We start from the raw sequence: 25851 nt of genomic DNA, 5'->3' as shown, positions 1-25851 counted from the left end.
AGGCGAAGGGGGGCGGGCCGGTGACATACACGCCAAGGGAGTGGGGCTTGGACGAGGGTGCATCTCTGATGGAGACAGAGGAGAGCAGAAAGAGGGTCAGAGGCAGGAGGGGGAGAAGAGAAAGAGAGAGATGGAGAGAGAGGCAGAAGGCGGAGGAGAGCTGAAAGAGCAAGGGGGAGGCAGTAGGAGGAGGAGGAGGAGGGAGAGAGAGAGATGGCACGAGAGAACGGAGGCTCAGGAGAGAAGACCGAGGTGGAGGAGAGACCTGAAAATCCCATCTTATGACAGGATAATTGGCTAGTGAACAAGATTGAGAATCAGGCCCATTGACTTCAAACATGCAAGATCATGCCTTGTGAAAGGACGAGAACACACAGAAGAGGAAGTACAGAGAACATAAAACAGCCAGAGTGGGTCAGACCAAAGGTCCATCTAGTCCTGTATCCTGTCTTCCTGCAGTGGCCAATGTCAGATGCCCCAGAGGGAATAAACGCAATAGGTAACCATCAACTGATCCATCCCCTATTGTCCATTCCCAGCTTCTGACAAACAGAGGCCAGGAACACCATTCCTGCCCATTTTAGCTAATAGTCATGAATTTATCTAAGCCATGACTCTCCATGAACTTATCTAAGTCTTTTTTGAACTCCATTAAAGCCCTGGCCTTCACAACATCCTCTGGCAAGGAGTTCCACAGTTGACTGTGTATTGTGTGAAGAAATACTTCCTTTTGTTTGTTCTAAACCCACTACCTATTAAGTTCATTTGGTGACCCTTAATTCTTGTTATGGGAGCAAGTAAATAACTTTTTCTTATTTACTTTCTCCACATCAGTCATGATTTTATAGACCTCTATTATATCCCCTCTTAACCTTCTTTAGGGATGTTAACAGGTAATGGGTGATGCTTACTGGGTAACACGTAGGGTCAGAAGCTTCAGCCCCATGTGGAAGCAGCCCCTGAAGCATCAGTGGCTCTGCCAGCCCTATGTGGGGCTGCCCCTTCCAGCCCTCCATGGTATGGGAGCTGGCAGCCACATGCAAGGCCAAAAGCAGCTGGGCTGGAGCAGCCTCCTTGCTCACCCCCATTTAATCAGTAAATCGGTTAATAAATTAAATGCGATTTTACATCCCTAGTCTTCTTTTTTCTAAGCTGGAAAGCCTCAATTTTATTAATCTTTCCTCATATGGCAGCTATTCCATACCCAAAATAATTTCTGTTGCCCTTTTCTGAACTTTTTCCAGTGCCAAGATATCTTTTTTGAGATGAGGCGGCCATATCGGCACATCTGCAGAGGAATTAAATATTTACAAAATAACCAGAACTGCAAAAAGCCATTTATATTTTAACTTACCAGCACGTCAGTTTCACGGACCCCAGAATAACACTGGTTGTGTTAAATGTCTTTATATTCCATTAGTCTTAATTCTGTCCACACATCTGGGAAAATTGGAGACTGAAAAAAAAAATACAGAAAATTTCAACTTTCCATGGCAGACCAAGATGCCCTGATCACATGCTCTCTGGGACACATTGTGCATATGCTAAGATGACGACACATCAAAATGTACTGCCTTCTCCAGGTTTTCTTTTTAAAGGAAATAATCAAGCATGAGTATTTATCCAAGACACCTAAGTAAATACTGCACTGTGCAGTAGATTGTGTACATTTCAGTAACACCCATTTACCTAACTGATCCACCCAGTGCTCTTTGGTAGGGAAAAACTGAAGACAAAAAACATGCTGAAAAAAACCTGCATTTCATCGGCTTTTGCACCTTATCGGTTGGCAACTGCTGTCCTACCAGCCTGATGGCACATTATTTAAAGATAGATCCAGAAATGATAACACAATCAATAGTTACAATGATTAGGTCTTATTACACACAATGTTAAAAGATGCCCATCCACATAGTATCTGTAAATAAAAACACAAGTAAAGGGCCAAATTTTCTTCTGATCTACCACTTGCAGTCCCACCTAAAGCCATATAGTTGTGTGAAAGGTTAGACAAAGCAGAATAAGATCCTGAAGTATGCAATTAAAAAAAAGTAACGGAATCATACAGTACTTCCAATGCATGCCCAGAGACAGATTATTTGTTTGATAGGGTGAAACTTCTTTAACAATGAAATCACTTCTGAGCCCTTTTCTTTTTCTCATCCTGCAAATCAGGATTATGCCAGATATTCAATTATGCAGCATAGATTGAACATTGGTCATTTATTTAATATTTACCAGATGTCCTGTGTGGCAGGCACATGTGAACAACGTAAGTAAAGCATGTTTGATTAGGTTCCACATTGACAGGTTTTGATTCCAGGGGCTGGGATTTCCAGATGAGAGCAGAGGAGGACAGGTTGTTGCAGGGATTCTCAAACTTCATTGCAGTTCAACCCCCTTCTCACAACAAAAACTACTACACGACCCCATGTGTGGGGGTCAAACACCTGAGCCCACCTGAGTCCTGATGCTCCAGGTGGGGAAGCCCAAGCCAGAAATTCAAGGGCTTCAGCCCTTGGTATAAACTCAAATGTATTGGTATAAGCTCAAATGCTTAACTTGCCACCTGCAAGATTCTACTAAGCTCTCCTTATATAATATTAGCACTTTGAAAAGGAGCATTCCCCAGAAACGGAAGCAGATTTTGTCCAAAGAGGTGGCATGGAATTCACTCTAGTTGTATGCTGCTGTACAAACTCCCATAAAGTCCAGTTCAGCTAGCATACATGCGTCTCAGACTGAAGCCCCTCTGCAAGCAAAACTCCCACTGAAAGTCAACAGGAACTTTACCTGCATTATGACTACAGAACTCCATGCCTGTAAGTGCAATTCCCACTGATGGGGCACACTTGCACTGCGGTAAGATTTAAATCTCTTAGGAACAAATCAAGGGGACATGAAAAAAAAATCTAAAATCACTGCATCCATACAGCCAAATAGCAAACTTCTTTGTTAGCTTCCGTAACGTTCAGTCATTAGACCCCTGCAAATCCATGGCTATCTGCTTTATAGCCACAGATGTCAATGCAGATATCCGCAGCTGATTTTTCTGAATACGGATACAAATTTTATATCTAGAACACTGCAAATTTGCAGATACCTGCACATCATTTTTACGGATGTGGATACCAAGTTTGTATCCATGTAGAGCTCTATCCATCATTCTATTATATGACAAGATTTTTTTTAAAAAGGTTTTCCCTGAAAGTGTATCACTCTTTACTGGTAAAGAGGAACTATATGGTGTGCATTTCAGGAAGTAGCTGACTCAAGATGTGTTCCAATTAAGGCATACATGTAAACAGCTATACAATGAAATCAGATTCACAAGAATACTGTATCTACATGCGAGAACAATTTCTAATAAAGCAAAGTGTCCTGTTTCCTAAATTCTTTAAGTACTGTTGCAAAGCAACTTGTGTGTATTTTATTATTCGATCCATTATTTGCAATTCCTTCTCATATTTAATAGATCATTTCTTTCTAACTGGAAACTCAAAACTGAAATGGCGAACCCTACAACACAACACACAAACAACCCGTAAAAATGAAAAGGCCCAAGAAGTTTCTTTATTTATAAAATACAAGTGTCAGAGAAGCATACAAAGGTATTTTGGATACAGAAGTCAAGTTGTAGTTACTCTCCTCCAGAGAGGACTGAATCGGATAAATCGTAACCTGTGTAAGGTACAATTCTACTCTTGGACAAAGATATGTGTATGCAAGTCTCGTGGAATTCACTTGATGAGGTTGCACAGGGGTAATTGAGAGCAACATTTGGCTCAGTGGGAGTAACAAGAGCATATCCAAGAGCAAAATATGGCATTTCAGTCTTAAAGGTCTTAATCCTGCAAGCTGTTGGACATGTTGCACCACCGTTGACAAAGAATTCAGGCGTAGTTGATGTTAGGTTCTTTCGTCCCCAAAGACTCTCTCTGTGCTTGAGAGTGGATTCCACCTCTCCTACTTACTGGTGGGATAATAAACCAGGTGGATCAGTAAACCAGCCAAACCTACTTGAAATTTTCACAGCAGAATCAGCACCTGCTAATAGGTAAGGTTATTTGAGGCAAAGTCTCCCTATACTCCCACCATGCCTGGCCAGCATGAACTACTTTTATTAGGATTAAAAGAAATTTAACTTCTCCTGACTTTGTAATTCCAGCTACTACTAACAAAATATTAAATAATCAAGAATGCGCTCACTACAACGTCTGCAGTGCTAACACTGTTTACTTGGATTATACAAGAAGGGAACCAGATCCTGGTCAAATTGCTCTGGTGGTTAGCAGAGGGGTTCAAAGGGCTATGAAGTCAAATACCCACTGAATGCGCTCTCTCTCTCTCTCTCTCTCTCTCTCTCTCTCTCTCAAGAAAAAAACAGTTTGTCATCTTTAGCAGAAAAAACAAACAGTTTGGACAAGATCTCCCAACACTCATCATCTTTGCAGATCACACCCAAGTAGTTCTGAACTAATGATAAGACCACATTGCAAATGGTTGCAAGTACAACGTCCTGTTTAAAGATGAAGCCAGTAAACCATTGCCCCAATTGTGTACCAAACTGTTCAAAGGCATTACAGCACATACAACCACTTCATATTAATTTAAACATTGCAATAGTTGCAATCTATTTTGCATAATATTTTTCTACTTAACTTCCTTTTCTCTTACTGTTTAGTGCTGCAAGCCAAATATTTTTTCAATGTGGTTTTGGAGAAGGAAACATAGATGGCACATGGAAAGGGGAGCAGTGCCATAATGACTTGGTTTTTGATGTTTGGTGAAGAACAATTCAATTTGGCAGGGAGGGGGGCAGCCCTATACAGTTATATTATATATGCAAAGTTCCAACATTAGGACTGGTATTTCCTGGTTCTTTAAATTATGCTGATCAAATTAGATTTAGACGGTAACCAAACCACAGCCTCGTACAGCGTGGGAATAGCAGAAAAAGCATTATGAAAGTAGCAATGAAGCTACAATACGTTTTAAGTAAACGAGATTATTTCTTTTACAAATTACCTATCCACGAGCAATCTGCCATCACATAAAAGGATAGTCTGGAAGCTGCCTGGCTGATAAGTCAGGTTTAACTCCATGAGGCAGAAAGCAGCATTGGGAAGACACGTCAAAAGTTTGCAAAAAAAACCTAGCGAGGGCTCAAGAGAAGCTGAAATAAATTCCCAGGAGAGGCTGCAGAAGAAACTTGGTGCCAGACAGAATCCCAAGTAGTTTAGCTCAATTACTCAGGCGTACCGTGTGCCCTCGCCCCTAGCCAAAGAGTTGGGGGTTACCTGTGCCCAGGGTAGGTCTGCGTGTGTGAGCAGGTGTCTTGAGAGCTGTCGGTGCATTGGAGGGGGGTACCCAGCGCTGCCTGACTCCACACTCCAGGGAGGCTTGCCAGGCTGGGGCGGAGCCACACAGCTCGCACTGTGTCCGGGGCAGAGCGGTGCGGGCGGGCCCTTGAAAGAAGAGTTGGAAACTTTTAAGAGCAGAGCGGCTTTTGGTTTCTCAAGGCGCGGTTGCACGAGAAGGGTGTAGGGAGCCGGGGATTTGTTTCGTGCCCTGCCGTCTCGCACGGCTCTGGGTGCATGCGGAGAACTCGAGTCCACACGCCGTGTGTGTGTGTGAATAAAACGTGCACCTAGGTGTCTAGAGCTTACATACAAATTACAACTTTTGCATCTATACAACCCGTGTAAATTCCATATGGCAAATTCATGGCGAATATGCAGTATCCATAATGGCCCATAGGTATGTGGGAACTTTAGGCACTATGAAAAATAAAAGTGCACGAGAACTAAATAGATGTGGTGGGATTTTGCTGGACCCCTAACTCCCTTATGCACCTCTGAAAATATCCCCTTGATGAATGATGCGCAGTGTCATACAGAACAGTGTTTTTCAACCAGTGGTACCAGTACCCTTAGCCATGGGCAGCGAGTTGCATGGGCTCATGGTGACCATGCTCCACCAATATTTGGAGCTGGAGTTGACCCCGGCGCTCCCCCCTCCCAGAGCGTCTCTCCCCTGTCCCTGGCCCCCTCCCGTCCCTGCCATACGCAACCTTCACTGAGCTCCCCCTTCCCGGCTACTGCTGCCATGCGCAGAGTGCTCAAACCAGTGAGCGGGGAGACGCCCGGGCGTGACGAGGGAGGGGGAGGGCTGGGAGAGGAAGGGGCTTGTGCGGAGGGGGAGGGGAGAGGGGGAAGAAAGGGGAAGGCTCCAAAGGGACAGGGTAGAGGAAAGACAAAAGCCAGGGGGGCCAAGTGCAGACAATGAGGAAAAAGGCAGGAGGGGAGGTGTCAGTGGGAGGGGGACAGGGTGATGCTGGGAGGGGAGAGGGTAAAGACATTGGGGGCTGGAGTGGGAGGTGCTGGGATAAAGCTTGAAAGAAGGGGTGGGCATGAGGAAGGCGGGGATGGAGCAAGTCATGTGTGAGGGCACAGGGGCATGAGGGCAACGTGGGCAGAGGGTGGTGAGGGGAACGTGGGCATCAGGGAAAAAGAAGGCAAACGGGGCAGGGGCAGTGAGGGAAGGGGGAGGCACCAGGAGGGTACAGGAGTAAGGGAAGGTGCAGGTGCCAGGGGATTCTAGGGTGAAGCAGAAGGGCAGACACCTTCAGGGGAGGGACCAGCACCAGAGGAGAGAGGCAGAACAGGTTTGTAGAGTGAGGTGTTAGAAGAGGGGATGAGGAGGGGGAGCTCACAAGGTCAGAGTGGGGCTACTGGAGGAGTGGGCACAGGGAAGAGAGAAGGGCTGGTGGAGGGGGGCAGGTTGGAGGAGGACTGAGGGCAGTGAGAACGGCAGGAGTCAGGACAGCAGAGGAGGGTGAGGAGCTGGGAGGGGGGGAGCAGCAGGCACCAGGGGAGCTGATGGAGCAAGGGGAGGAGACATGGCAGCAGAGTGGAAAGGTAGATATTTTATTAATAACTTGGGTGCCATAATGGCACAACCAAACACGCCACATGAACTCAGTACTGGTGCACAACACAAAATTCATTTTCCTCATGGGAAGAAACTCTTAGGCTATGTCTACACTGGCAGTTTCTTGCACAAGAACATCTTGAGCAAGAGTTCTTGTGCAAGAAGTCTTGCGCAAGAACACATCCACACTGCCATGTGCAAGCTGTGCTTTTGCACAAACATATCTATGGCAGTGTGGTCGCTCTCTTGCGCAAGAAAGCGCTGATGGCCATTTTAGCCATAGGGGTTTTTTGCACAAGAAATCCCTGCCGAGCATCCACACTGCCCTCTTGCACAAGAGAGCTTACACCTGTTAGAAAAGAGCGTAGCTCTTGCGCAAGATGCCCTCTCTTACCACGCCGTACTGTAAATTTCCTTGCACAAGAGCAGGCGGGCAGTGTGAATGCTCTGTGGGTTCTTGCACAAGAATGGCTGTACTTGCACAAGAAGCTGCAAGTGTAGACATAGCCTCAGAGGGAACACTTCCCCCAGATCTCTGCCCCGGGTTAATGTCACACACATTGGGTTAATGCAACTGCAGGATAGTTGCATGCGGTGGGTTTGGTGGGGGCCAACTAAGTTTTACAGTGCTTTATTAGTTTTGTACTTTTTACATCCAAAAATTTCATCGCCCGTCTGGCTACAATTAAGTTGTTTAAACAAATGTGTTGCAATGGTAGAAAAAAAATGTGTGTATGAAAACTGTAGGTACTGGGGGTACTTATTTTTTTAAAAGGGGTACTTATAAAAAAAAGGTTGAAAAACACTGATATAGAAGAACTCTGGATTCAACAGCTGGCCTATAGAATAAAAATGGTGTTTTCAGCTTTGCTTACTGGCACTTGGCTAACAGACTGACCCTCTATCCCACCAGCCTCAAATAACCCACCACAGGGCTCTCCTCGCATAGGACTCCTGGCACACTTAGGCTACGTCCACACTGTAGCCTTCTTGCAGAAAAGCTTATGCAAATGAAGCTCTGCATGGAATCTCACTGTGCTTCATTTGCATAATTAATGAGCAGCCATTTTTGCACAAGAGGCTTTTGCGCAAAAAAGAGCAGTGTAGACAGTCCTTTTTGTGCAAAACCCTCCTCTTGCTCAGGAGCCATTCTTCCTCAAAAAATGAGCAATACAAAATGAAAATTATCTAGTTATTCCTCCCGGTAATTTATATTTGTGTTTCTGTTCCTGTTAGAGGCAAGGAGGTATCATAGGTAGAGGAGTGAGGCCGAGGTCTTTTACAACTTTGCTCTAGATCAGTAGTTCTCAAACTTTTTGGCCTGAGGCCCACCCTCCTCAATGCATACCTTTCTGCCAACCACCAGCCAACCACCCATGATGACAAAATGGGTGCAGGAGTAGGCTGGAGGGGGTCTCAATAGGAAGGGAGTATGTTAGGGGGATGTGGGGACAGGTAGCTGGCTCTGCTCCTCCTGCCACTCCCAGGCCCCGACCTACTCTATTCCCATTGACCAGGATTCTGGCCAATGGAAGCTGTGGGGAAAGCCTCCAGGTGAGTGGTTTCCTGCACTGCCATTCCCCCAGCTAGGGGGAGGGGGAGTAGCAGTGCACAGAGTCACTTCCTGCCCCCATAAGTTGGATCCAGCCTGAGGTGATCCGGGCTTCCCCTCAGCAGGAAGCCAGTGCTGGTGTTTCACCATGCAGGGCGGGGCTAGAGCATCAGCACAGGTTCTCTGCTGCAGGGGTGGAGAAAGGGAGAGGGGGACGTGAGCTCCAGGCCCACCTGCAAGACAGTCAAGGACCATTAGTGGTCCAGAGACTATACTTTGAAAACCACTGTTCTAACTGGTGCCAAGTAGATTTAACAAATTTCTACAAGCTCTGAGTTTGTAGAATTTTACTGAGAGTTTTTCTTATCTTCGCTGCTAAGTAATTCTTTTTTTTCCATATTCAAACTCCGCTCAATGTCATATGCATGTCAACTTTCGCTGGGGTGGCTCATCCATCTAGCTGCTTCTTGACCATGCTTCTCCTGTAGCATTGGCACTGCTGTGTCCTATGGCTGTTCCATTTAAATAGTAAGCAGTTGAGATTTGTCTTCACTAGCAAGAGGCTTGTGAAAAAATAAAAGAACAAGGGAAGTTGTCATTTAATTGTTTAAGCTAATATTTATTTCAATAAACTAGATAAATGTGGATGACTTATTCCACTCATCTGACTTTCAGAGGGCTTCTTCTGATTTCAGCAGGAGTTCTTGAGTGCTCAGCCAGTCTGAAAATCAGGTCTAAGATGTCTCAGACTGGCCACCCAACAACTAAGATAGCCAAAATGAGTGACTACTTGTGAATATTTTGTCAATGGTAAAAATGTGTTTTCTCATAGTGAAGCTGAAGTCCTGATGATGGATGGCAGCATCCTCAGCAAAGGATTACTTTTGATAAGAATTTTTCATATTAACCAAGGAGGATATTTAAGCCACACAACATTACACATGCAGACAGAACTTGGACAAGGTTTTTAATTTCCTTTAATTTCCCTTATTTTCTGAGATGTTTCAGTTTGTAGGAATACAGTGGTCAATAGTAAAACCTCAGCAACTGGATACAATTCTTTCCAGTTAAACAGGTTTAGCAGGTCTACTTCTGATGATGATGTAAAAAATCAAGACTTCCTGAAAATATAATTGTTTATATTTTCATGATTAAAGAAACATGCAGCTGCTAAAATATACAGTTCAATTAACTTTGAAGGCTGTACTCTTTATCTTTATTCTTACTGTCTCCAAACAGTAACCTGGATCTAAGGAAATCTTTTTCAGTTTGCCTTTGTATGAGGCTCTGAATGCAATAAGGCTGACAATCTCTTCTGTGCTAGTCACGCCCTCAGAAAGCCTGCTCTTTTTCCTGCATAGCCATTAATACGGGAAATAAATAAATCAGTCTAATCATATGCTGCAGTACTCTAACTGACAGACTAGATCATTTCCCCCAGTATTACTGTTGTAACAGAGTGTGCTGACCCTTTAAAGAGAGCTCCAAGAGCAGCTGTGTTCTGTTTTTTGTTCCAGCCCGGAAGACAGGCATTCTGGGAGATGTAGTTCTCAGAATATATGGGCATTGTAGGCTTCATGGTATGCTAGGAAAGGAGGTTGTACACAACCATCTCTCTTTTCCTTAGTGTAGATGTAGAGGAGACTGGGTTGGAGCTCAAGTTTCTAGGGGAGTCTCTCCTTTAAGCATAAGACCTGGAAGGAGGTGTAGATAGGTATCTCTGCTAAGAAAGGAACAGGTTGTGGTAGAAGGACTAGAAGAAGCCAGGGAAGAAAGGATACCTATAGGTCTCTCTACTGAAAACAGTAAGAAGGGAGATCTGGGTCTTTCCCGTCATAGGGAAAGAACTTTGGGGAGGGGTGTCTGTGAAATAAACCAATTAGTAAAGTACAGTACTATAGAAAGGGGGAGTGTTTTTTGGTCAAGCACAAGATCTAGCTAAGTTTTCATGGTGAAGTTGAGAGATTACAGCAAAGCTGAAAAAGTATCCTTGAGGAAAGAAATGCAGAGATAGTTTGGAGATGAACTTATTGCTCACTTTGTTATCTAGAATACAAGGCAGGAGCTCTGGAAAGAGCATCCAGGTCAGAAATATTGCTATTATATCCCCCAATAGAGGATCCTGTGTTCCACAAAAAAAGTGCAACTGGGGTAAGGAGTTCCTTTCATTTTGGACTATTGTTTAACAAAACCACAGAAGTCCCAATAGACTGAGTATTATACTAATTTACAAGTGGGAAAAACAACCTCTCTGAGTACTGTATTTTCGCAGAGAGAAGGCAGGCCCTTCAACATACGGATCACAAAACACTTCACAACTCGTAAAAGATAAACTTAGAATACCCCTGAAGCAAGAACTCATGAGCACAAGCCATATAGACAATGCAGCCTGAGACATAGGCTGATAGTACGTGGTTTGTGTACAACATTTCAACAGACATCACATGCTTCTTTATCTTGACAAACTATGGGGAAGTGCTTCTAAGAAAGGAGAGAATATGAAGCAACTGAACACAACATACAGATTCAGCTTGATAAATTGGAGAAAGGAGAGGAGATCATAGGCAATATGTGGTGAGGTATGAAGGGTCATGTGTCCCACCCCCTATTGCTGTGGGGAGGAGAGACCAAGGGCCAGCAGCCAACCATTCCATTCACTGGACAGTTTGGAACAATCGCCCGGGTACCGTGCTTTGGGAAGCAGAACGACTCAGCCCCTGCCTGCTTCACTACGCCGACTCTCAGCCATGTCACTCAGGAGAGGGGCTTGAGAGAGGTGTGGAACAGCCCCCTGCACTCACTGGCAGTGGGAAGCAGAGCAACAGCAGAGCAGAGCAGGCTGGGTCACTCTGCTTCCCACAGTGGGGCGGACAGGTCCCTGCTGCTGATGCTAGGTTCCCCGTTGTCTCCCAGGCTGGGTCACTCAGGGGATGGGCTATGGAGGAAGAGGTGGGTTGGGGGCAGAGCAGAGGCAGGGAGGAGGCAGAGCAGAGGCAGGGCTTGGGGGAAGAGGTGGAATTGGAGCAGGCTGGGGTAGAACAGAGGCAAGAAGAGGTAGGGGGGACAGGGTTGGAGGAAAGGATGGAATGGGGCGGAGCAAAGGTGGGGGGGGATGGGAAAAGGGTACAGTGAGGGTGGGCTGGGGGCAGGAAGAGGTAGGGCATGTGGTGGGAGGGCAGGTTCTCAGACCCCACATCCTCCTAGGGATGGCCTTCCCCCAGGTTAGGGATGGCATGGGGAGCAGTCACGGGGGGGGGGGTCACATGGTTGGTGCCCCCCTTGTGTCCCTCCCTAGCAGTTGCCTATGATAGAGCCACTGGTTGCCAAAGCTTTCAATACTACATTTTCTGTGGAAATGTTTTACAGTGTTATTCTGAGAAATGCTATGATGTCAGTGTGTGCAAGTGGATATTTTTATCCTACTAGCCACATAAGATTCTCTATAACTTGCTTCCTGAAAACTCTATACTAAAACTCCTAATCATCTATGTGTAATCTCCTCTTGCTCCACTCACAAAGTCAGGTGGTCAGAGGCAGGAGAGGAACTCAAGATGGGAACCATACATGCCAAGAGTCATGCCAGAAATCAAGCTGGGAGAGCAGACAGCACAAGGCACATAGTCAAGAACAGGGAGGAGCCCAATCTGATGCGTCTCCTGTCAGAAAGCTGATTGCCAAGGCTGCTGATCAGAAACAGATTCTTGGGATGCATCAGAAGCAGAAGTGGCACTGGTTCATGAAGCGCCAGAACTGGCCAAGGCAGGGGCCCTGGAACCAGGAGTGCTGTGAAGAAGTGGTTTCCATCAAAACCAGGATTTTCAGTTTGGGTCAATGGCTTTCAGCACTCCCATGATACAAATTGTTCTGACACTGCAGAGCAAGGGCATCGCAGACCCCTGTTCAGGAAAAGCATGACAGGCCATGTTTGCTGTGTGGTATTGTCAACTCTGAACTGCCTCATGTGCAGTTTGGGCCTGCAGGGCTGGATTGTCCACCTTGGAACAGAGGGCCCATTCAGGCAAATTAGCTGCTTCCAGTGGCAGTGGTGGGACTCCTGGGTCTCCCCCTTCTCACACTTGCTTCAGTCCTCTCAGATTATTTTTTGTCTGAACAAGCTGTGACAGCCAGGCTGTAGACAGCCACACGTAGTGCTCAGAATCAGAGTCCACAGTCCTGAGACAGGAGTTCAGAGTCAGGAGGGGCAGGATAACAGCAGATCAGAAACAGAAGACAAACTGGAGACTGGAACTACAAATCAGACCGCAAGAATCACAACGGTCACAAAAGCCGGGGCCACAAAATCGAGCAGTAGCAGCAGCAGGAATAGGAAGCTGACCAACCAAATAGGCTCCTCCCTGTTCGGAACTGTGCATCCTGTACTTTGTGCTCCTGCTGCAAGCGGGGGCGATCAGCTGATTTGGGACCCTGCCAATAGGACTAGCAGGGCAGAGCCTCCAACTGGGGCTAGGTTTCATGGGTCCTAGGTGAGTAGTGGCCAGCAGGCTGCCAGAAGGAGGTTTGAGGTCACTCCTGTGATCCCTATTGACCCACATTTAACACCCATGGATCATGACTGGTCCTGCCTTGGGCAGGGGGCTGGGCTTGATGACCTCCTGAGGTCTCTTCCAGCTCTGTGATTCTATGATCCTCAGTGTGAAAAAGTACCAGGCACCATCTGGAGAGAGGACTCAACTATGGGACTGATTACTTCTGCTTCTTCTTGATGTTCTCCTGCCCCAAGACTTTCATCCTCCTCTACAGCACAGAGGCTATCAGACTGCAGTTAGGACTACTCTACTGTCCTGGAAGTCTCCTCTACGTACCACACAGTCTGCTTTAGCTTCAATTCAACCACTCTGGACTCGAGAGTCCATACTCAGTCTGAGGGCCACTTGCACTGAATGCACGCATGTGCCATATGTCCACAGGGCAGATGCATTCAGTGCAATAAACTGGATAGCGCCCCCCTCTGCTGCTGAACTTCTGCCTGCATTATTCTGATTCTTGCAGGAGTTTGTTTGCTTGGTTGGCTGTTGTCTTGTGTTTTGAGGGCGGGGTATATTGACCTACATTTAATAAATGTTTGTAGGTGTATCTAGTTGTTATACTGTCTCTTTAAACTCCCTCATAAAACTCCCTCATTTGTTGCTTCTGTTCCCCAGTTCCTCTCACCCCTTATGAGCTAGGTTTTAACTCCCTGCTTTTCCTGAGCTAGTCCACAGAAAGGGATCCTAAAATGGTTAGGGATCAAAGGACCACAGGCTTGGGCCTCATAACGATTGTCTCCACCTTGCCTAGCAGATCATTAGGCTCAGCAATAAAGGATAATTGATTATATTGGATTGTTTATTATCCCAGCACATTAGTAGTAAAAGTCTATACAAGTAGGTAGCCTCATAATCTTGCAGTGCACACAAAAATCACTTAGCTTTTATTTCTCTGATTATATGTTGTTAATTAGCTGTTGTCACTATCAGGCAGCATTAAGAAATCCATGCTGGCAATACATCTATTTTCTTTTAGAGAGGTGCATGGGGATTCCATTGCCAAAACACCCGTGCATAATTAACTGTTTTTATTCCCAGTTTCTATAATGATATTGTTTTCCTTTATAAAGTACTTTGAGATCTACTGACAAAAAGCACTATACAGGAGCTAGATATCTTTATTATAAAGACATTTTGGAAATTTAATGTTCTCCAAAAAGCATATTTTCTTTTATAAAATGATTTCTTTGCTTCTAAACTTGGACTCTGAGGGTATGTCTACACTGCACCAGGAGCTCGAAATAAGCTACGCAATTTGAGCTATGCAATTTGCGTAGCTTATTTCAAGTTAATTTTGAAATACGTTATTTTGAATTTTGGCACTGTCTATTTATTTCAAAATAAATTGCTATTCCAAAATGTCCCTTACTCCTCATGGAATGAGGTTTACTGGGATGTCAGAATAGCAAGCCTGTTATATTTCAAACTAATGGGCACGCTCAAAAGACGTGGAATAGCTATTTTGGGATACCTCCGGTATCTCGAAATAGCACTTCAGAGTAGACATAGCCTGACTGATATGCTCAAAAAGAGTTATAGTGCTTAATCTGAATGCCCTTTGGTGTATGCGAACCTATCAAGTTAACATAATAAGTCTACAATGATAATATTGGTAGCGGGCTCCGATATGCCAAATTGGTTATGACTATAGGGCCCAGGAGGGGAACCCCTGCTGTAGGACCTCCCTAGCTTCAACCAGCAGACTTCTGAATTTATTCTTTTTGCAGAGCATGTGTATTTTTGATATTGGGAGAGGAAGTAGGAGTTAAAAGGAGGAATAGAGAGTCCAATAAGAACTGATCAGAAGGAGTGTCAGCCGACGGTCAGGGCAGTGTGTATGTGCTATACACCCGAGACTTCAACTGCTGAGACCGGGGTCCCTTGCAGTGGGCAACCTGGTAGAGGTTGATGGGCGCCCCAATAAGTGTACAGGAAGAGCTTATTACACTTCAGATTTCAGCTGCTAGAATTCGTAATTCCTTCGCAGCGGGCAGCCTTGGGGAAGGCTGAGAAGTGCCCCAGTGGATTCTGCCACCTGGGTGTGACACAAATCCAAACGGCCAAGCTCTCCCTATATCTGTCCCTTAAGACCAGCTGAAGTTCTTTTAAATTGTGCTTGGTTCTGTTACAGCAACTGAAGGAGTCAGATTAAAACTTAAACAGTTACAGGTTTATTAAAGAAACTTATAAATCATATGGTTACAATGGCTATTGCTCTATTTCTTAACTACTAGCAAAATATAGATCTTAAAAATGGTTACAAAAAAGATAAAGGTAGAAAAATAGAAATAATGGTACCAAGTAACAGCTTACTCTTTCTATGTGTACACTTAAGACAGAGGACCATATCCAGGTACAATTTTTACCCCCTTCTGTGCCTCTCGACTCCAGCATGTCAGGCCAGGGCCGGTCCCTCAATTCCTAGGAAAGACGAAAATATGAACCTCGGGAGGTCAAACACCTAACCCAACCAGCAGGTAGAGGTAGAATGACACTCAAAAGAGAGTGTGCTGCTGTACCACCTTTATACTCATGGGGTCACGTATTTCTCTTTCTTGTCTGTCATGCCAAATGGGGCTGGTCTGTCTTTTGTGAGACCAGTTCTTACAAGGGAGTTGTGAACTTGATTTACACTTGTAAGAGAGATAACTAAATTGGAAGTACTGGGCATTCTTTTCTCAGTGGGGGATTCCTCTCCCAGGGACTTGGTGTTCGTATCAACATGGGTGCCAGCCGGGTACTTCTCGCAGCCTCGAGGCCAGCCTATTGCCTTAATCATTCTCTCCTCATATCTATGTTTTCAGCTACTCAGGATCAGATGAGCCAGCATAGACTATGCTGATTTTATCGCTCCTTCTCTGTCCTGTATGCTTCAGGAACCTCAGAGAGGCAAAATAAGATGGATGAGATGGGGGGTTGGTCTGTCTGGCTACAAGGAGTCAGCGAGAAGAACTGATTGGCTACGTCTAGACTACATCTCTTTTTCGTAAAAGGGATGTAAATTAGACGTATCGGAATTGCTAATGAAGTGGGGATTTAAAGCTTCCCCGTTTCATTAGCATAAAAATGGCTGACGCTTTTTTTCGTCACGGAGCTTTACCGGGAAAAAGCACCAGTCTAGACGCTGAACTTGTGTAAAATAAAGCCTTTTCCAAAAGATCCCTTATCCTTCTATGAAATAACGGATAAGGGATCTTTCAGAAAAAGCTTTATTTTCCGCAAGATCACCGTCTCGACTGGTGCTTTTTTCCGGCAAAGCTCCGTGCCGAAAAAAAGCGGCAGCCTCTTTGAAATAAGGGATCTTTCAGAAAAGGCTTTATTTTCCACAAAATCTGCGTCTAGACTGGTGCTTTTCTCCGGCAAAGCTCCGTGCTGAAAAAAGTGGCAGCCATTTTTATGCTAATGAAGCGGGGGAGATTTAAATCCCCGCTTCATTAGAATTGCGATACATCTAATTTACATCCCTTTTACGAAAAAGGGATATAGTTTAGACGTAGCCATTGTGTCTGTCACAGACATGGAGAAGAGCTTTCTCAAACTGTCTTTTAATATCTTGGGACCAGAATGGCTACAACTACACTGCATACTTTATTCCTCCAAACAAACAGTCTTTGCTTACTGTTAGAACTGGCCATTAAGAAGTTGGCAGATGCCCTCTGGTGTTAGTACATTCAGATCCTAACGGCGTTTTCTACTGAAGCCAACCATCCATGATGATCTGAACAATTGTCCTTGAAGCCGAAGCAACTAAGAGTTTGTTTCTGACGCATAAGCAAAAATGACCAGTAAAACCTTGTGAAAGGGCAGTCCTGGTATCCTGCATGTTGGCAGCAAATTCATGTCTAAAGGTTGTCCAAAATAGCTAAAGTTATGCTCCTTGTCAGGCATTTGAAAAGCCTGAAGACTGATATCTGCACCTTATCGGATGTATACAGGCCAGGAAGTGGTGAAAAAAAAGTTAAGAGCTTCCTTATCAGTCTGCACCGATGGGCTGCTTCAGCAAGAGGTGGCCACTGTACTTTCACTCAATGCCCGACAGCCATTGCAGAATGGGCAGGTGAATATCGAGTGACTTGCCATCAGATTCCATACTAGACATAGGCATCTTACCACCATTTTTTTCAAACCTTGCAGTAGTTCAAGTTGTCCTTTCCATAATCCATTACTTTACCCTTACCTGTACTGAATTTCATCTCGTCATGCTGTCCAATCACCTAGCTTTGTTAGGTCCACACAGTTCTCTAATTTCTCATACTCCTCAGTTTGACTGAACTAGATCATGTTGACTAACTTGCTGTTTCAGCGTATCTCCAATGCTAACTTCTCTGTTCAAGAGAGTTAGTGTAGAGTAGTGATGCAGAGTGAGCAGTGAGGTAGTATAGAGTGAGCTCCTGAGCACTATCAGTTGTTTCAATAACAACAATGTTCCGAACTACAGTTTTGTCTTCAGTTTGGGCCTTTGAACCATTGGCAATGGGAAAGGGCCAGAAAGCTGCTGGATATTTTTACATGGCTTTCATGCTACATCTCTGCAGCCCTCAGCAAACGGAGCATGTCAAGTGTGGTAGATGCTGTGTCCTGGCAGTAGGGTTGCCAAATATTTTCCCAAAAAATACCAAACATGGAAGGGGAAAAAATTGGCTGAGCAAAAAAAAAGAAAAAACCACACAAACAAAAAGGGTCACTGTGCCTTTAAATCCCAGCGCTCCACTCTCCTCGCTCCTCACTCTCCTACCCCTGCCAGATGCAGCAGGGGAGGAATGTCCCCTGCAGACTTCCATCAGAGACAAACAGGTCTGGTATTTTCTGTTTTTTTAACCGGACAGGAGCCACAGATACTGGACTGTCCGGGTGAAACCAGACACCTGGCAACCCTCCCTGGCAGTCTTTGACTGGCCAATGGTCCCTTGAAGTAGTTACCAGCCAATATACTTATTTTAGAGCTAAGAGAGCAGCCCCAGAACTAGGGAGTTTCAGCAAGCTCCTCTGCAAACCACCCCCTTTGCTCCGTCCAGCAAATACAAGGACATAATAGAGAATCTAGACAATAGAGATGGTGAACAAATAAGTATCCACTATGTCACCTAGCAGTTTGCCTCTTAGAAAGAAGTCTGTGAGAGGGGAGATTTCAGTCTGTGCAGTCTGAAATCTGTGTTCATGAGAGATACACCATATGTCATTGAACCTGATATCAGGCCTTGAGTGGGAAGGATAGGAGAAAGAGGCTAAAACTCACTGCAGTTCTACGCTTCTTTGAAGATTCCAAAATGAAAAGTAGAAAGTAGAACTTTATCACTGGTGAAAGCCCAACAGCCTGGAGAGTATGGGGGTGAAGAGGGCATGAATATATGTTTGAAATCCAGTCTTCTACCAGCACCATCTTTGTCAGGGGTTTTCAACCTATGGATCCCGAGCTAAATATGGCTCAGTATGAAACCAAATATGGCTCTTCTGTCATTCCCAAAATAAATGCAACTTTTAAAATTCAAATGGAAAATTCAAAATTTTGAAAACCCATAATTACTCATGTAGCTTGAATGCCTGCTTGAAACTGAATTTGACCAGTTATGATGTAAACTTCAAAGAAGTGTGCAAAAAGATGCAGCAACAGAAGTCCCATTAACTAAAGTCTGTGGGTACACTGTTTCATTTATGCTATTATTAATCATCATGTCAATTATCAATAATATTAAGTTGTATATTTTCAGTCATGCAAATGGACCTTCTTATACTGGCTCTTTGTTGATCACTTGTTCTGAATTTTGATGTGGTTCAGCTCTTTGGTTTGAAAAAATTGTCAATCCAGCCCGCCTAGGGCTTTGATCTGGCCTATAAGGCAGTTCCAGGCCCCACCACGTAACACAGGGCTCGGCAAACTGTAGCACGCGTGCCACAGCAGCATGGGAGAAAGAGCTCAGCCCCTCCCCATCTCTCCCACGCAGCCACTGGCAAGCGCTTCCTCCTCCCTGCAGCAAGTTAGGCTGCTGTGGGAGGAAGCAGTGCGGGGGCGGAGGCTCCTCAGTACTCCTCCTTGCAGTAATGGCCTCAGCCATGCAGTCTGTGATCGGCCCTGGAGACGCCACTACCGTGGCACCTCTGGTCTCCAGGGCCAGTCCTGGGTTGCACGGCTGCGGCAGCGGAACCGCCAGCCTCTGGGGATGGCCCAGGGCCGCATAGCTGCGGCAGCGGTGCCTCCGGCCTCTGAGCCTGGCCCTGGACCAGATGGCCATAGCAGTGGTGCCTCCGGGGCCAGCCCCAGACCCTGTTGCTGCGGCAGCATCCAGGGTTGGCTCTAGACCGAATGGCCACGGCATCAGTGCCTGTGGCCCCCGGGGCTGGCACCGGACTGCATGGCCACCGCGGCAGCAGGGCCTCCCTCCGGGGCGAGGGTTGCCAGATGGTTTCTACAAAAATACCGGACACACTTGATGTTACATCACAATCTACATCTTATTTCAAAAGTACTGGACATTTATAGTTTCTCAATTTGTTTCCCAAACAGAAAGCTCAAATACTGGACTGTCCGGTTCAAAACCGAACACCTGGCAACCCTATCTGGGGTGGCCTGCACAGCATGGCTGCAGCCATTACTGCAAGGGGGCACGAATCCAGGTAAGGTCTTCTCTCATGCTCAGATCCTCCCCACACCCCAATCCCCTCACTTCCCTCCCCACCAAGACACAGAACCCCCAGCTTGTTCCGACACCCTCCCTTGTTCCTGCACTCTCCTTCCTGCCCAGACACCCCACCCTGCTCCTTCATCTACATTGTTCCTGCACCCTCTCTGCTGGTCACACACTGCACTCTCCCTTGTTCCTGCTCCCTCCACCTGGCCAGACACCCTATTCCCAGCCTCCTTCTGCACCCCAGCTCCCTCCCAGCTCCTGCACCCCCATCCCTATCCTACTTGCTGACAGCCCTGTCTTGCACACTGAACCCTTCATTTTTGTCCCTACTCCAGAGCCTAAGGAGGTCCATAAAATCCACTAACTCCAGAACCCCAGAACAGTCAATCTGGCCTGTGGGAAGCCCTGAACCTTTGTTTCCCCTTTTCCTTCCCCTCACCCCATGAAGCTGGTGCACCTGAGGTGTCTCAGTTGGGGCCACATCAGTGAGCATTGGGGGTTTCTGGAGGTGGTTTTTTTCTTCTCACTTGTGTGGTCCCCATCTTACATTTCTGTGGGTCAGTGACCTCCGACCCAAAAAGGCCTTTTGTGTTGGACATAATATTTTACTTTATTTTAAATGAAGTTTGATAAACTAACATGAGAAAGTTAAAATGCCTGCTCTGTTTCATAATTTAAATTAAACCATTCTCACTAGCTGCAGATGGTTCCGAAAATAATATCACCGTCCCTGGCCTGCCCTTGCCTCCCCTTCCCCCGGCACACAGTCCCGTGAATAAGTTAAATCTCATTGCACCACTTCTGAAAGGTTGCTGACCCCTGCACTAAATGGTAAGATCTGCATCTTAATTTATGTATTAATGATGCTGCTGTAAGTAGAACTCTTATTGACTTTAAAAAGTATCACTGGCACTCGGACCCATACATCTCGGCATTCCACCTCTTAGGTTGCTGACCCTTGCCCTAGCGGGTTGCCTAGGAGCCGGAGATGCACAAGCCCTTTCAACTGCTTCTATTTAAATGGCTTGTGCCGGCTGGCGCAAACCCTTCAAACAGAAGCAATTGAAAGGGCTCACAACTCTCAGTCCCACTGGCCTATTGCCTGGAAGCTGCCCGGGACACGAGAGTCCTTTCAACTACTTTTATTCAAAGGCCTTGGGCCTAGGGTTGCTAGATAGTTGAAACAAAAATATTGAACCCCCCTCCCCCCAAAAAACAGGAAAAATATTCTGTTGAAGGGGGGAAAAAGGAGAGGGGAGACCAAAGTTGTTGAGCAAAAAAAAATTTTTGAAATAAAACAGCATTAAAACAGCATGTCCCCCTTTTAAGAGTTAGTGCAAGGATAGGAACAGGGGAGAAGTTGAGCACTAAGACCCAGAGGAAAGCACTGCTTCCCCCTAGGTCATTTGGCCAGCAGTCATTTTGTACCAGCAGCCTTGGGAAACCAGGTAAGCATGGGGGCTGAGGTCGGAGGGCTGGGGGGGGCGGGGCTCAGAGGGTGGGGAGACTGGGCGCTGAGTGTTTGTAGAGTTGCCAGGTGCCCGGCATTTTCACCTCCTGGCCGGGGAAACATTCAGAAAATACCAGACATCTCAGGTGTCTGGTATTCTTTGAATTTTTTTACCAGACACAAGCCGAAAATACCAGACTGTCCAGGTGAATACTGGACACCTGGCAACCCTACTTGTGCCTGCTGATGGGCTGCCACACAACAGGTTAGCAGTGGGGCCAGGAGCTGCCAGCTGTGTTATGTGAATTCTAAGCCTCCAGACAACTCTGGAAGGGGGCTAGCCCCCAGCAACCTCTCATCTGCTCCTGGTCCCTTCCATTGTCCAGAAGAAGTCAGGGAGCAGGGACTGCAGCCAAGCAAAGCTCCTGGCAGGGTAGTTCTCAACTCCGTCACTTCTGCCCAAGTTCCCCACCCCTTCTGGGTTGGCCCGCAGCCATTTCCAAAATTTGTGAAGTGGCCCTCCTTCCAAAATTATTGCCCACTCCCATCCTATGTGAAATGTCCTATTATTAGTGGATAAGGGAGAAGCAGTGGATGTGGTATACCTAGACTTTAGTAAGGTGTTTGATATGGTCTCGCATGATAGTCTTATCAATAAACTAGGTAAATACAACTTAGGGTACGTCTAGACTACAGGGTTTTGTCGACGGAAGTTTTGTCGACATAGAGCGTCTAGACACATTCAGTTCTGTCGACAAAGCAAGCTGCTTTGTCAACAAAACCCTGTAGTCTAGACGCAACCCTACAGGCAATAACACCTTCTGTCGACAGAACTCTGTCGACAGAAGGTGTTATGCCTCGTAAAATGAGGTTTACCAGCGTCGACAAAACTGCTGAGTTCTGTCGACATTATGTCGACAGAATTCAGCGGTAGTGTAGACGCAGGTATAGTTTTGTCGACAAAAGTCCACTTTTGTCGACAAAACTCAGTAGTCTAGACACACCCTTAGATGGGGCTACTATAAGGTGGGTGCATAACTGGCACTTTCCAAAAAGGACTCAACAAACATTTGAACTATCTTACCCATTACCAAGATAGTTTCCCCAATTATCACCTCTAATACCATTAACTCACAAACATCCCACTCTCCCTACCTCTAATATCATCAATTCACAGACACTTACCTTCCTTCCTCCCCCCCCCCCCGCAACCCCCTCCTGTTCTGCAATGTGATTTGTCCTTTTCATATTTGTTCATTTTTTTAAATTGTATCCTTTGGTATATATGGTTGTGACTACTTTCTTCCACTATTTGATCTGAGGAAGTGGGTCTGGCCCACGAAAGCTCATCATCTAATAAACCATCTTGTTAGTCTTTAAAGTGCTACATTGTCCTGCATTTTGCTTCAGCTACCCCAGACTAACACGGCTACATTTCTATCACTATTCTGAATGAATTGGGTTTGTTTAGTTTAAAAAAGAGAAGATTGAGGGGGGACATGATAGCAGTTTTCAGGTATCTAAAAGGGTGTCATAAGGAGGAGAGAGAAAACTTGTTCATCTTGGCCTCTGGGGATAGAATAAGAAGCAATGGGCTTAAACTGCAGCAAGGGAGGTTTAGGTTGGACATTAGGAAAAAGTTCCTAACCCTCAGGCTAGTCAAACACTGGAAGAAATTGCCCAGGGAGGTTGTGGAATCTCCATCTCTGGAGATATTTAAGAGTAGGTTAGATAAATGTCTATCAGGGATGATCTAGACAGTATTTGGTCCTGCCATGAGGGCAGGGGACTGGACTCGATGACCTCTCGAGGTCCCTTCCAGTCTATGATTCTATGATTAGCCCTCTAGTGGCTGAGGAAAAGAAAGCACTCACATGTGTTTGGCTTTTTTGTAAAGTAAAAGAATAGTCAGAGTCTCCATAGTGAAATTTTGTGGACCTTTGAAAACAGAAGCCAGCAAGTTATCCTCTCCCACAAGCCCATGTGCTAAGAATATGATATTGAAAAGGCAGGCTTTTCCTCCCCCTGTATTGTTCTAATGCTTAGAAAATAGCAAGTAGGCTGAACAATGAGTCATCTGTCACTAGATGGGGTTAAAGTCATTTCCGTTTTCTGTTGCCATGGGAAAGTCAACGTCCTAGAGATTTGTCCTTTCTCCCACTCAAACATGTAGGAGTAGAAAGCCCAAGACCCGGGAGAGCCAAACATTTTTTTCCATATTTTCCCCTATAAACAAACTTCCATGGCCTGGTAGCACAGTCGGTCCATTCCAAGAATCATCCCATTAACAATGTCATTTCCCTTGAGTTGCAGAGTATCTAGAAGCAGAGGTTAAGTAAGTATCTGAATGAAGACAATTTGAAAAATTTAGAGTAGTTTAATTGTACTACTTTTGGGAGCATATGCATCATAGCTTGTTTCCTGTGTGTGTGCGCATTCAAGATAGTGGCAATACACTGGGATACAGAGAGACATTTCAAAAACTAAAACGAAATGTTTATTAAGCTAGTGTGCGTTAACATAGCATGATTACCAATACTGTAGTCAGAAGGCAGATAATATTAGACAGGAGTATGGAAACTGCTGCAAATGTCTTTTTAAACCTTTGCTAACGTATATTTCATATGAGTGGCAGCATAGCAGCACCTAGTGTTGATCATGGATATAACTGGAAGTTATAATACCTTATGAAAAGTCTGATTAACCGCACACACTGAGTCCTGGTTCTTCGTTCACTTCAACCACTGAAAATCAGTCACACCCATGTGAAACTTCTGTATCGGAACCTTCAAACCTTTTCCGGCTACAATTTCATAGTGTACCATCTTTTCAAGCTCAGTGACCTCGTTAGCCTATAACACTTGTCTCCCTATATTCCCAGTCTGTCTGGCTCATTTAAATTGCCAGGCATACAGATCTAAATGTTCACATCCAAACAAGCTCTATAGTTACCAAAACTTGCCACCACCCGCATTAAAATTAAGAGGCCAATTGCTAATGGATAGCTAACCACATTACGGCAAATACCATATAAATTAATACAAGTTATGCCCTTGGTGACAATTTCAGCTAGAAAAGGGAAAGGCAAAAAGGCCACCATGGTAGTGGGCTCTTGAAAGCCGGGCAAAGACATGTTGATAGGGCATATGGGAGAAGCTTGTCATGTCATTGGTTCTCTTGTACTATTCTGTGAATAAACAGATGACTTAAGCCTGGTCTCTACACAAAATTGTGTCTGTTCTTACTAAAGGAATGTTTTATAATAACTTTAGTTTAACTGGCACAAAACCATGCTTAGACCAGTATCAGAGGGGTAGCTGTGTTAGTTCTATGGCACCTTAGGGCATGTCTACACTAGGAAATTATTTTGAAATAACAACTCCTAAAATAACTATTTCAAAATAGCATGTCCACCCTACAGGGAAGCCTCAACATTAGTCCGAGGCAGGCTCCCTCAATGTGGATGTGCTACCTTGACTTAGAGCCCCAGGAAGCACTGGGGAGTAATTACTAATGACTCTGGGGAGGAGTTTTTTCGAAATAGCAGCAGTTGAGTGTCTACACTACCGCTATTTCGAAATAAGAGTTATTCCTCGTGGAAAGCAGGATTTGTTATTTCGAAATAACTCCCTAGTGTAGATCAGGGCTCAGAGACTAACAGATTTATTTGAGCATAAGCTTTCATGGGTAAAAACCATTTTGTCAGATGCATGGAGATCAAATAGATCAAAAGAAGGAAGTTACTTATCAAGTGTAGGACCAGTGTTAATGAGGCCATTTTAGTCAGGGTGACTGTGGCTCACTCCCAGCAGTTGATGGTGAGATGTGAATACTAAGAAAGGGACGATGGCCTTTGTCGTGAGACAACAGTTCTCAGTCCTTATTCAGTCATAATTTGATTGTGTAAAATGTAAACTTTACTTTCTCTTCTAGACAAACCTTTGTATCACCGGTGCTACCAGTATGGCACTGGTCTCATTAGGTCATGGCCACTATTGCACAGTTTCTGCTCCATCACTACTAGTACATTTCCAGGACAATAGCATCCTCTGGGGTTCTCAAAACAAATCCATGAATGGCTCCCTTCCTAATCTAGCTCCATGCCTCTCCTGGAAAGCGGCAGATTTGTACCATGTTACATGCATGAATATGTAGGCATCTGGGTAGGGGAGGTAGAACTGAGTGTACAAAATGCTCTTAGATGGATTTTGTTTGGGGAAACACTTTCATTAGAGACAAAGGTCATTTGATTCCCCCACAAAAACTCCCACTCCTTAAAGGGCAAGGAAGGTGAGGTTCAAGTCTATGAGGGAAAGCAACAATGTGGGCAGAAGGCCTGACTACTGAAACCCGCCAGTCCCAGGGATCTGCATGGTAGTGATGAATAGAGACAAAGGCACTAGTACGAAGCCACCACTCTGGTCCCAGATCCCCTACTGCAGATAGCTGAGCTCCGAAAGATACTGATTTTCTCATGCCCACAGAACAGAAGCTGCTGAAAGGACACTGCGGGAGTCAATACTGCCCAGTTTTCACACTGTGCTCTTATCTCCTTTACTGACATGCCAGGATGCTTTAACCTCCAGATAAAAGATTCAGTAAAAGTCAAAGCATGAATCAGACCAAGGACTACATTCTTTGCAAGCTACTGTGCAAAGGTCTTGCTTAATCAGGGAAAGAAATACAACCTTGATTACCACGTAACAATAAGCAATGTTAACCATTCCAGTCATGAGAAAGGCA

General features: G+C 45.3%; 2 protein-coding genes across 3 annotated transcripts in view; one reads left to right on the top strand and one right to left on the bottom strand.

Moving 5' to 3' along the window:
- The window catches only part of PLD1 (phospholipase D1), a 139673-nt gene extending 134235 nt beyond the window's left edge, over positions 1-5438 (bottom strand). For both annotated transcript variants that reach the window (XM_075937952.2, XM_075937953.2), the window contains exons 1-2: positions 5301-5438; positions 1355-1456 (exon numbers count right to left, since the gene is read on the bottom strand). The gene's annotated coding sequence lies outside the window, so the exon portion shown is untranslated. The remainder of the gene's footprint in view (positions 1-1354; positions 1457-5300) is intronic.
- Positions 1-25851, top strand: part of TMEM212 (transmembrane protein 212) — a 73735-nt gene that overhangs the window by 32148 nt on the left and 15736 nt on the right. The window contains exon 4 of the mRNA XM_089780990.1: positions 19535-19644. Coding sequence (XP_089637116.1) covers positions 19535-19644 — 110 coding nt within the window. The remainder of the gene's footprint in view (positions 1-19534; positions 19645-25851) is intronic.

Source organism: Pelodiscus sinensis, chromosome 10 (assembly GCF_052426305.1).
Source record: "Pelodiscus sinensis isolate ZL-2025 chromosome 10, ASM5242630v1, whole genome shotgun sequence".
Taxonomy (NCBI): domain Eukaryota; kingdom Metazoa; phylum Chordata; order Testudines; family Trionychidae; genus Pelodiscus; species Pelodiscus sinensis.
This window is presented reverse-complemented; position numbering and strand designations above follow the sequence as displayed.